General features: G+C 39.6%; 1 protein-coding gene across 1 annotated transcript in view; it reads left to right on the top strand.

The window, feature by feature from the left end:
- SIPA1L1 (signal induced proliferation associated 1 like 1) overlaps positions 1-12,155 on the top strand; it is a gene marked incomplete at both ends in the record, with an annotated part of 76,025 nt that overhangs the window by 29,582 nt on the left and 34,288 nt on the right. Inside the window, 3 exons of the mRNA XM_080617929.1 lie at positions 1,200-1,776; positions 2,889-3,163; positions 7,665-7,937. Coding sequence (XP_080474055.1) covers positions 1,200-1,776; positions 2,889-3,163; positions 7,665-7,937 — 1,125 coding nt within the window. The remainder of the gene's footprint in view (positions 1-1,199; positions 1,777-2,888; positions 3,164-7,664; positions 7,938-12,155) is intronic.

The raw sequence follows: 12,155 nt of genomic DNA, 5'->3' as shown, positions 1-12,155 counted from the left end.
CCTCCAGTCTTCACTAGTATTTCTGCAGTTATCGGTTTGGGAAGGTGTAGAAGGGGGGAGAATTATGATTAAGGATTCAGGTAAGTTAGAACAAAGTTAAAAGTAATACCAGACAGTCTTCCAAATAAAACACCACATACGTTTCTAGTGTTCAAGTCCTATTCCATTTTTCTTTATAAAACTCCATTGCGATGATATTTTGGCCAGATTTTGATTGTTTTTTCAGATGCAGTTACAGATATGTGGTAAATCATATCTGAACTGTTGGAGCATTTCTTGTCACAAAACTGGGGAACTACAGTGTCTTCTTGGGACAGACTGCCAGGTGATTGATACTGGACTCTGATGGCAAATCTTGAGTGATGCAGAATCTTCAGTGTTATCAAACAACTCTCATCCATTCTGTATCAAGAGAATTGACCAGGGAGAGTAGCTAAGGTGTCAGCATTGCCTAAGGCAGTCTGACTGTCAGTCAATCACTTCGTATGGAAACTAAGAGTTGAAAAAGAAAGCCTCTATTTCTAATATACATCTCCAAACTTGTAAGAAATTTCTTAGTTGTAATATTTTTGGTTTCTGCTTCTATCACTTGCATGCAATATTAGCTAGTGCAGTTTTCAGTCAGAAATTTAAAATGTATTTAGTAGTGTGACGTATGTGTGCTTTCAGTTGCCAGGACAGTTCTCACAATGAAACTGGCCTTGTGAGATGGCGTTGTCTTTATCTTTTCAATATGTCTATTTTATCTATATTTCTGCTATTGATGAGAGACTTCACATTGCTTCCAGATGAGCCTTTCAACTTTAGGTAGCTAAATTTTATAAGCTAGCCTTTGTAATAGTGCTAGAATTTTTCTGTTTATAGTAAAACCAAACAAAATTCAGAACTCCCATACTTGGATGATTATCAAAAAAACCCACAATTTTGCACTTAAAGCTTTCTTTTAGCTGTGGCACTGAGAATGACTCAAAAATACCTTGATGCAAGAATAAGTAGCCTTCTGTTTATACAGTAAACAGTAAGGGGGGACATCATCTCCACACTGGCAACATTAAAATGTAAATATTGCATATTGCTGGGCAAAGAAAAGAACAATTCAGAGTTTAAGGAAAAAAGGAGATGTATTTTCTGTATTCAGAAACTGCTGAATTTGCATACAGTGAAAGACTGCTTCTTCCTTGTTCTTTTGTTTCTTTCAGTGTTGCTGTGACAAGATCCAGAGATGTACCATCCTTTGGTCCACCTATTCCGAAAGGTGTCACTTTTCCTAAATCAAATGTATTCAGGGACTTCTTACTAGCCAAAGTCATTAATGCAGAGAATGCTGCTCATAAATCAGAGAAGTTTCGTGCGATGGCCACCAGGACCCGTCAAGAGTACTTGAAAGACTTGGCAGAGAAGAATGTCACCAATACACCTATTGACCCTTCTGGCAAGTTCCCCTTCATCTCGCTTGCTTCAAAAAAGAAAGAAAAGTCTAAGCCTTATCCAGGAGCAGAGATCTATAGTTCTGGTGCTATTGTATGGAGTGTCCATGCAAAAGACTACAGCAAGGGTATGGAAATAGACTGTCTCCTAGGCATCTCTAATGAGTTTGTAGTCCTCATTGAACAGGACACTAAAAGCGTGGTGTTCAACTGCTCCTGTCGAGATGTGATAGGGTGGACTTCAACGGACACAAACATCAAAATATTCTATGAGAGGGGCGAATGTGTTTCTTTGGAGAGCTTCATCAGCAACATTGATGATATCAAAGAGATCGTCAAAAGGCTGGAGGTTAGAATGTGATCTCTTGTTTGGTTCCAGTTCTTTGCTTTCTTCTCTCACCTCGCTGCCAGGAAAGGCTTCAACTTAAGTAATGCTTGGGTTCCCTGAAATTGTTCTGTTTATCGTGAAATCTGTAAGGGCTTTCCTGCTTTTATTTCTCAAAATGCAATTATTGCTTCTTCTTCTTCTATCAGGTATCAGCCAACCTTAGCTGGTTGTTATGTGTGTCTCAAAAATGACTCCATATTAAAAAAAACCCATCAAAACTGAGGGCCTTCAATTGTATAAATTGCTCCCACACAATAAACACAGAAGCATCACCTTATTTCTTTTCCTTGTTTTCCTCCCTTTTCTCTTTTATAGGCTTGTTGTATCTTGTTTCAAATGAAGCTGTTACATCTTTGAGACTGACATTATATTTGCAGCAGGGTGCAGTCCAAATACCTATTGCAACATTCAGATATTCTCTAAATGCATGTGATAAACTAAAAATGCAGTGAATCATGGTATTTCTTTATAAAATACCTGTCTATGCTCATTTTTATCCAGTTCGGTTATAAAAGAATGTGTTATGTTTCACTGTCTTTCCTAAAATTTCACAACTGTATTTGTATAATGACAAAAAGAAAAAGGAGAAAGCCAGGCCCAATTAAATTCCTCTTGACAGTATTCATGATTATGAGTGCGTAAAAGAGTTGGCATAGACCTCAGTGTGCTTAGTAGCTGCCAGCACATTCTAGTTGAAGGTAATCTTGCAGTTTACTGAAACAGCTAGAAATGTAAAATGGTTGTTTGGTTACTAAAGCATAAAGGATAGAGGTGCTTGTGTAACTTCATGTGTTTTTTCCATTGTGTGCTGCCATGTATCTCTAAACTTCTTGTGGTTTCAGTAAAAATTTCCAGGCAGAACTTGGGTAATCAGACTCTAATGTAAATACTAGTTTGAGTGACAAGACCTATTTCAGCTGTTATGTACCCAAGACTGTGCTATATATTCCTTGATCGTGTCCCCCCCATTGTCTTGGGGAGCTGGTTGATTGAACAGAAATGGAGGCTTTAAACCTTTACTAGAGCTGAAGGTCTCTCAATGCATTAAATTCTGTCTTCATTTCAATTTATAGCTTGTGACTAAGGGCTGTGAAACAGTGGAGATGACGCTGCGTAGGAATGGCCTGGGTCAGCTTGGTTTCCATGTAAACTATGAAGGTATTGTGGCAGATGTTGAGCCCTATGGATACGCGTGGCAGGCAGGACTGCGGCAAGGCAGTCGGCTGGTGGAAATTTGCAAGGTGGCTGTAGCCACTCTGAGCCACGAGCAAATGATCGATCTTCTCAGAACATCAGTCACAGTGAAGGTTGTCATCGTCCCCCCGTATGAAGACTGCACACCACGCAGGTATTGTGTAGTAGCTGCATGTGGTCTGAAGTTACATCTTGATTTGTGGGGTCAGGGAAGGGGGTGGTAGAGACAAACACCACAGAACCCAAAGCAGGCTCCAAAACTCATGGTGTAATTTTAATATAGCATCCGGTTTTGTAAGGTGAAGGACAGAAAAAACTGCCCATATTCAGACTCCATGCCCCACAGAATATGAATACTGAATACTACAACTTAATAAAATGTGCAAGGAACCTTGTGTATCCTTTAAATTCCATGAAGTCTAACACATGGAAATCAAACCTTTTGTTGACAGTTGTGTGTTTATGATGCATCAAAATTAATTGTACATTTCCCTCCTTCCTTTCCCTTTTGTTGGTAGTTTGCAGTGTCTGCAGATTTAATTCTTGAAAGCTATAAATAGATTTATGTTCTACTTTCATAAATAAGGCTGTAAATGATAAGAGTTCATCAAAGGTATGGATCTGCCCAGGGAAATAGCTGCAAATTGTTGTTCTTCTTTAGAAGTAGATCTTGCTGTGTCTCTTTCAGTTCCCATCTGTGTAAAGCCTGAGGCTTGTGTCAACTATTACTGCTTTTATATCTTTAAAATGTTGCCTAATGGGAAGTAAGCAGCAATAAGTGCTTTTTTTTTCTACATTGGACCTCAAGTCACTGCATTTTATTTTTTTTCTTGAACTCACACTAAAGGTTTGTACAACTTTTACTGCTCCCATCTGAACTCTCTGCAGTTGTTTGTAGCGTTCAGCCACATCACTGAATCTGATTCCCGTGTTCCTGGCATCCGATACTAATATCTTGCGAATGCTATAGGATTAAAATGGAATGATCTTTAGTAGACTAAATTTGCCTACAGGCTAGCTCAAGGTTTATGCTTGGTTTGCCAGGAAGAAGCAAGTACAGTTATCAAAGTTCAGTGTGTTCCTTGCAGTGAAGAGACTGAGAGAGCATTTTGCACTGCATATTCTAATCAGGCAATGTCTTTGTAGGGTTAGATGCTAAATCTTTATATGCTTAAGGTTGGGCTGAATTTAAATGCATATTTATTACATTACTATTAAATTGTGTCTCCAAGCAAAGACCTTGTGCTCGCATAAGAGAAGAATCCATGTTTGCTTTTACTGTGAGCCATATTAACTCCATTTGCAACTGGTAGCAAAGCAGGAGGGGAGAGAAATGGTGGTTTATTTGTCCTTTAGTTGTCAGTGGAAAATTGAATGCATGTCAGGAATTAAAATGAGCAGTGGCATAAGGTCACCTATGAGGTATTTGGAAAGCTTTTGTACAGTATTTAGCAGCCCAAGCAAATGGAAAGTTCAGCTGCAATCACAGCAAAAGGATTAGAGCAGAAAAATATATGTGAAAGCACAGATCCTATTATTCCTGAACTAAATTAAGTACAGCCAAAAGCAGGCTTAGCTTTAGTGGATCCAAATGGCAGTAAGAGAAATTACTGCACTTTTTGAAATACTGTACTCGGCATCAGTGAGTTTTGTTTTCTTGTAGTGACAAGTGAGCAAATGCTCATGGTGGGTTATTGCCTTGTTATAAAATTTCATAAAGCAGCTCCTGGTCCTGTTTGCTGCTCCAAAATCATTAAGGTTTAGGAACTGTGTCTCGAATTTGTAGCTATTCTACGTATATTACTAGAGATTCTACTAAAGTCTTTGCCCAGAGCAATTTCTCTTTTGGCAATCAGTTTTCTGAAACTGGAGTCCTTTCATTGTGTCCTCTGGAGGTCATTTAGTATTTCTACTACAGTAACTTCTAAAGACTGTAACTAAAATGAACATCAGTTCTGCTTGGTATAGTACATTCAGATGAGAAGCAGTTGCTATCCTAATAGAGTGGTTGGCAAAGAAATGACTGGCATGAAGTTGGAGGAAGAGCGGGGGTGCAGTTAGATAAGATGTCTTGCCAGCAGGCTCATGTACAAGGTCAGTAGCAGATACAGAATTATATCCAAATACTCTGATTCATAATCTAATGCCCTACAGAGGCAGGCCTTGTTATGGTTATATCTCTCTACATGATCATTTTAACATTGCTGCTGAAGTCATTTAGTGTACTGATTGCTGACCTTGAAGTTAATGGTACAGCAGCAAGAGGATATTGTGTATTCTTGCTTCTCAAACTGTAAGTATGTCTGGAAAAAAAAAAAAAAAAAGAAACACAAACTACTAGAGTGTGTAATCGCTAGGGAAATAATAGCAGACACACAAAATATGAAGAGAAAAAAATAAGGGAATGAAGATTTTAGTTATGTTGTGAGTGGACTTTAAAAAGAAGTCTCCCATTCATTCCCATCTGCTGTGCAATGGTTCACATCACAGAGTGGCCTGAGAGCACACAAGCATTTCCTTTCGGATGAAGCTGAACTGTGTGTGCTTCAGAAGCACACCACACCTCATGCCTTCGAACTGTAATTTGATTTGCATGTCAAGGCTAGAGGGTAGGCCAAAGTGAAACCACAAAATGTGAATATTGTGGACAGTAAGACCTCAGAACCAACTGTTACACTTTGCCTACTTCTATTAGACTGTGCAACTTGCTAATGTCAGCATAGACAGATAACAAGTTACCTGTTTTGTTTTGTATTTTAGCTGGGAATAGATAAGTGATATTTGTCAAATTAATGGTGTAATCACTTAGAGGAAGATTTAGAAGTAGAAAATGTTGCACTGATGTTTCTTTTTCGTTCCCATTAGATAATGATGTGTAGATAAAGTAATCACAATAAGAAATTAACTTCAATAGAGGTATATACTTTTATCAAGAGAAATACCAAAATTATCCTCACCAAAGCTGAAGGTCACATATATTTTCAAAATCTTTCATTTTAAATGCATACAGAAGTTTGCCCTGTATCTTATGTGGACTGCATTAGCTAATGACCTGTTTTACTTTAGTTTTTATGCTGTCCTGTTCCTGTACCTCCTCAGGAAGCAATGGCCATCTTTTGGGCTTGGCATTTCCAATTTTTAGCCGCCTTCGCCTCAGTCTTTAATAATATGACCAGTTGTTCTTCAGGTATCTGGCCCCCTGAGCTGGAAGATGAGGATCGGGAGCAGAATGAAGCCCCTATAATCCAAGGGGAAATGGTCAGGGACCTGCTATACTACTTAAACCCACCCAAGTCTGTGGGGGCAGATGGGGTCCACCCAGGGTACTTGGGGGAGCTGGCAGAAGTGCTCACTGAGCCACTTTGAATCATTCCTCAGCAGTGCTGGCTGACCGGGGGGGTCCCAATTGACTGGAAGTTAGCAAATGTGACACCCATATGCAGAAAAGGCCAGAGGGGAGGATACAGAGAACTACAGGCTTGTCAGTCTGACCTTGGTGCTGGAGGTGGTTATGGAGCAGATCATTCTGAGTGCCATTGTGCAGGATGTACAGGACGACCTGATGATCAGGGCCAGTCAGCATGGGTTTATGAAAGGCTGGTCCTGCTTGACTGACCTAATCTTCTTCTGTGATAAAGTGAACAAATTAGCAGATGAGGGAAAGGCTGTGGGTGTTGTCTACCTGGACTTGAGTAAAGCCTTTGATGGCATTTCCCACAGCATTGTCCTGGAGAAAATAGCTGCTCATGGCTCAGATGGATGCACTCTTTCCTAGGTAAAAAACTGGCTGCATGGCTAGGCCCAAAGTGTTGTGAATAGAGTATATCCAGTTGTCAGCTGGTCATAAGTGGTGCTCCCCAGTGTTCAGTATTGAGGCCAGTTCTGTTTAATATGTTTGTCAGTGGTCTGGATGAGGAGATCAAGTGCACTGTCAGTAAATATGCAGACAACACCAAGTTAGATGGGAGTGTTGATCTGCTTGAGGGTAAGAAGGTTCCACAGAGGGATCTGGACAGGCTGGGTCAATGGGCCAAGGCCAGTTGTATGAAATTCAACAAGGCTAAGTGCTGGGTCCTGCATTTGGGTCACAGCCACTTCATGTCATGTTGCAGGCTTGGGGAAGAGTTGCTGGAAATTTGCCTGGTGGAAAAGGGATCTGGGGATGTTGTTTAACAGCCAGCTGAATATGAGCTAAGCAGTGGGCCCTGATTGCCAAGAAGGGCAAGTGATAGGGCAAGAGGAAACGGCCTCAAGTTGTGCCAGGACAGATTTAGACTGGATATTAGGAAAAATTTCTTCACCGAAAGAATTGTCCAGCACTAGAACAGGCTGCCCAGAGAAGCAGTTGGGTCCCCATCCCTTGCAGTGTTTAAAAGACATGTAGATGTGGCACTTGGGGACATGGTTTAGTGTCAGACTTGGCAGTGCTGGGTTAATGGTTGGACTCGATGATCCGACTCAATGTTGTTCTTCAACCTGAACAATTCTATAGATCTGTGATTCTAAAATTTGTTAGATGTTTATAAAAAGCAAAATCTTACATTTACTGTTTCATAGAATTGATTCAGCTTCTGTTTTCAGCTTTCTGTCCTTGTGAGCAGGATATATTTATTTTATTTTTTTTATAGCAGCATGTTAAATTTCTTCATTTCCAGGAGTTCTTCAGAAAACTACCGTATGCCAGTGATGGAATACAAAGTGAATGAAGGAATGTCGTATGAATTCAAATTTCCCTTCAGGAATAATAATAAATGGCAGCGAAATGCAGGCAAAGGACAGGGACCTCACGTGGCTCAGGTACCATCCCAGATACAAAGTCCAGTAACATCTAGGATTGGGAAAGGAGAAGGGAAAATCCCACCCCCAGAACGAGCAGCTAACATCCCTCGAAGCATCTCTAGTGATGGGCGCCCCTTGGACAGCAGGAGGTATGTGTCGTCTTCACAAATGGCTCAAAATCTAGTCTGGAAAAAAGTACAGTAGATTTGTCTGAGTTACCTGAATGCTGCTTTTAATCTTCATTTTAGTTGTAAGGCAACATGATTATGAGAGAAACATTAGCCAAAACGAAATACCTATCCTGGCATGATTAACCACTGGATGTGTTACAGGATTGTCAGGCTATGCTTCCCTGTGTTGGATGGTATTGTAAAACTGCTAAATAGTTATTTAAGTTTCAAATGAGTTACCATCAAAGTGTTAGATCTGAGTGTTCCTGAACTTCTACATTTTTACAAACTTCTCTGTTTTGAAGAATTAGACCAAAATTTTAGGTTGTTTATAGGCTTGGTGGGATTGCCTAAAGCTCTCAAGGCAGAAGTAGCATCTAACAGGATGTTTAGCAAGAGGATTCTGACCAGCATAGAAAGCAAATTTATCTGATTGGGGAGTTTTCAAACTTTTTAGGCTAGAGAAAGGATTGTTTTTAAGTTTGCATTTTTCCAGGGTGGTTTGGGGGTTTTTGTTGTTTTGGGGTTTTTTAAACAAGACAGCTATTATTATTGAGGTAAAAGTGTTAGGCACATCCTGTCACAGCATTTTCATTCTTTCACAGGAAAAGGTGTATTTGATAACATTCAAATGAACTGTCATTGTTTGAATTAATGCAACAAATCTATCACAGAGTCTACATTTATTAAGAGAGGGAAACAAGCTTGTAGCTTGTATTTCTTATTTTGAAGAATTCCTTAAATTAAAAAAAAAAATTGTAGGCTCTGATTGTGCTTTGCATCGCTGAAAAATATAAAGCAGTGGAAATAAGATGCATATTGGAGAAAATTTAAAGAAAAAGAGTGTTCAAAGATGCTACAGCCAAGACCAAGAAAGTACCAAGGTGAAATTGGAACTTGTGTAGGATATGTTGTTAAGAAATTCTAGTAGTTGGTAAGGACTTCATTTTCTTACTTCCTTTTTCATTAGACACTGTTGTAATTCTGCACACAAACTGATTGGAACGTGCCCCTCCAGTTGTAGCTTCGTGTAAGTTCAGTAGATGTATACTTAAAGTTCCCATCAGTGTGAGTAGCAAAAGAGAATTTGCCACACTGAAAGCACTAATAATTTCACAGTCAGCCTGATAAAGATTGTCTGTGAAAAAGGTTGCAGAAGTCAGGGAGACACTGGACTCAGTTCTGTAATGGCATATTTGTTCCAAGGTGACAATTACATGGCTTCAGGCTGTATCTGTCTGTTACAGCTGCAGACAGGACAATGCTGAATTTGAAGGAATAGGAGTTTGGATTGTTGGGGTTTTTTTCCTGCTCTCTCTAGTGCTGTAGAATCCCACTCTGTAGTTATGGAAAGCATAGCAATACCTGGGCAAAGTTTAAGGCAATGGCAGAGGATCAGTTTCAGTTGAGCTGCTGCTTTTCCAGATCCTTCCATCTCTTCCTGGCATTAATCGAAGCGTTTTGTCTAGAGTCTCGAGCTGGCTGTTCCATGACTTGTGCTGAGGAGAGAGAGCCTTTGGCTGCACTGGGAGGCGGGGTTTTAATAACTGTGTTTTTCTTGTGCGTAAAATCCTCTGTGAGCAACATTGCATACCTAAAGCATCCAAGATTTATCCAGTCACTGGATGCTAAAGAGGGGTTTAGGGCCTGACAAATGTTTGCAAAGTGAAAATTGCATTTCCATATACTCAGTATTTGTTTTCAAAAAGTGAAACTTTGACTTTCCATTCCCTTCATTTTCAAGGCATGTAGCTGGGATGCTTCTCCTCTAGACATTCTTTTAGTAATTTTTTTAATTGCTACTCAAAAAAGGCTCTATTGGATCTTTTCATCCTTAAAAGTGTATTATCAAAGTAGCTTTTAAGAGTGGCTGGAATTTTTTTTTTTTTTTTTGGAGGCCTGAAAAATTTCTTGTCTTTTTTGTCTGCTGAACATGTTAGTCTTGGCTGGATCAAATTTAAATGTAACAGCAGCTGCATGAGGTTAATGTGTTCCCAGTTAAAGTGAAGAAAAATACATTTTTGGCATTTTAACAGAATACCGGAGGGGGGAAAGGCAGTGAGCTCACTCCAAGACTCATTAGTCTGTTCTCTGCATGATAAAAGAAGTTTTGCTTTTGCAGAAGCTCAGATACTTCTCTTACTATGTAAAATCTCTTAAAATCAACAAAGGTGAACTTTTTCATAGCCCTTTTAAATACTGTCTTGTTTAAATTTTCACCAACAACTCACACTTTTCATGGCATAAAGTCATCTCTCAGGAGGGGCTGGAATCTGTGTGTTTCTGGTGCAGGTAGCAGCAATGGTGCTCTGCTGTGCTTTGCTCTCTGCAGTTTGTTCTTCAATCAGCTCTCAGCTGGTGGAGAAATGGAGGACCAAGGGTAACCTAGTAACATAGGTACCAGGATCTGTACTGGTGGTCCCTGTGAGCCGAAAAAGGTCATTAACATGACTATAAACAGTACCTCACCATATACAAAATAGATACTTCAGTCTATCTGCAGTTTGTTCTGTAGAACAATTTTAGGGGGTTTTAGAAAAAATCACCTTTGTTATGGCTTAGTAGCAATGCAGCATAGGTATCCTAGATTTCCTTACTACCGTTAGAGCTTCACTTCTGGAAAGTGTCAGTGGAGCTGGAAACTGACCTCTGAGGATCACCATCCATAAATAATTTCACTACTAAATTATAGCTGTAACCTCAATTTTAATCTTTGGTTGTGGTCTAGATAACACTATCACTTGTGTTTCTGTGCTGAGCCACAGTTCAGTCTTGCTGATGTTTGATTTATCTTAATACTTAGTTGGTTTGGGGATGGAGCTGGCATTTATCTCTCTGTGCTCCTGCCTTCTGACTGCACATTCTTTGTTTATTGAGCTGGATACAATGACGGCAGCTCTCATTTGCCTCTAAGGAACAGTAATCTATAGTTTGTGATCTGTTTCAAGAGACGTGGCAGCTGAGAAACCCATAGTAAATTGATCCATGTGGCTCTTTGAGCTCTGAATCTGGGATGATTTTTGAAACTAACACTGATAGCAGTTGCCCAGCACCACAGAAGTTTGGTACCATCATTAGCCATAGCTCCAGCAGGTGGGATTTCAAAGAATGAAATAGAAGCATTATATTTCTGACTTATCAGACCTGATATGGTATTCACTTTAATGCTAACAAATCAGCAGTATATCCGTGACATACGATTTGAGGGATTTAATTTAAACAAAACCAGCATAACAGGCAGGTGTTTTACCCTTTGAGTACAAAGTGCTCTCAGAGTACAGGGAGTACAGGTGTAACTCTTTGAATTACCTACCAATGATACTTGACTCATGATCACTCTATGTAGCTAGAGGCCCTAAATATGCATACGGAGTGAAACTTTAGTCCATTTAAACATGCTAAATTAAACAAAAGCTGTATTACTGCTCCTGAGAACCAGGAGGATTTTACCTCATATATATATATAAAAAATTTTGCCTTCCTGTGAAGACTTCTGTTGTAGGTGGGAGAGTAGCTTGTTTGGCAGTCCCTTGACAGTTCCTGATTCCGAGGTGGCAAATGGCCAGTCCTGTCCCTAACTGGCAGAGTACTTGAATTTGTCTTTTATCTTTCCATCTGCAAAACCAAGATCCTGGTTGTGTGGCTTCTTTATGTGCAATAAGCTGTAGCCATTCTAGAGGCTGGTGCATGATAGGGGATGTGATATACCCACTCAATGCTGTGCTCTTTGGCCCAAGTGTTTATAAATTTGTTCTGGAAATGAGTCACATTGTTTGACTCAGTTCTTTCTGGGGTGCTGTGTCGCCACAAGACTTGTTTCTGAAGGCCCAGGGCAGTATCTTCATGCATCCAACTCACTCACTTATGCTTAAATTCTCTCTGTTCCTCATAGTAACCTGCTCCTTGAATGTATTCATGATAGATGCATGTATTTTTAGGGAGAAAAAATAACCTGAAACTTTATTGATCTTAAATCTCTTATGTGATTGCAACACTGAGAATGAAAAATATAATAATATAAATGCAGTAAAATCTGAATTATGGCTTCTTTCACAGCATTAATTAGCCCACATGGGACACGATATAGGCTATAACCCAGAGTAAATATCAAGGTGATACGTTAAGGAAAACAACAATAAACCACGTATATATGAGGTATGCCAGAGTTAATGTTATTGGAGAAAATGTAATTTTACA

Source organism: Psittacula echo (genome assembly GCF_963264785.1).
Source record: "Psittacula echo genome assembly, chromosome: 5".
Lineage (NCBI taxonomy): Eukaryota > Metazoa > Chordata > Aves > Psittaciformes > Psittacidae > Psittacula > Psittacula echo.
The sequence above is the reverse complement of the archived record's forward strand: the minus strand, read 5'-3'. Positions and strand labels throughout refer to the sequence as shown.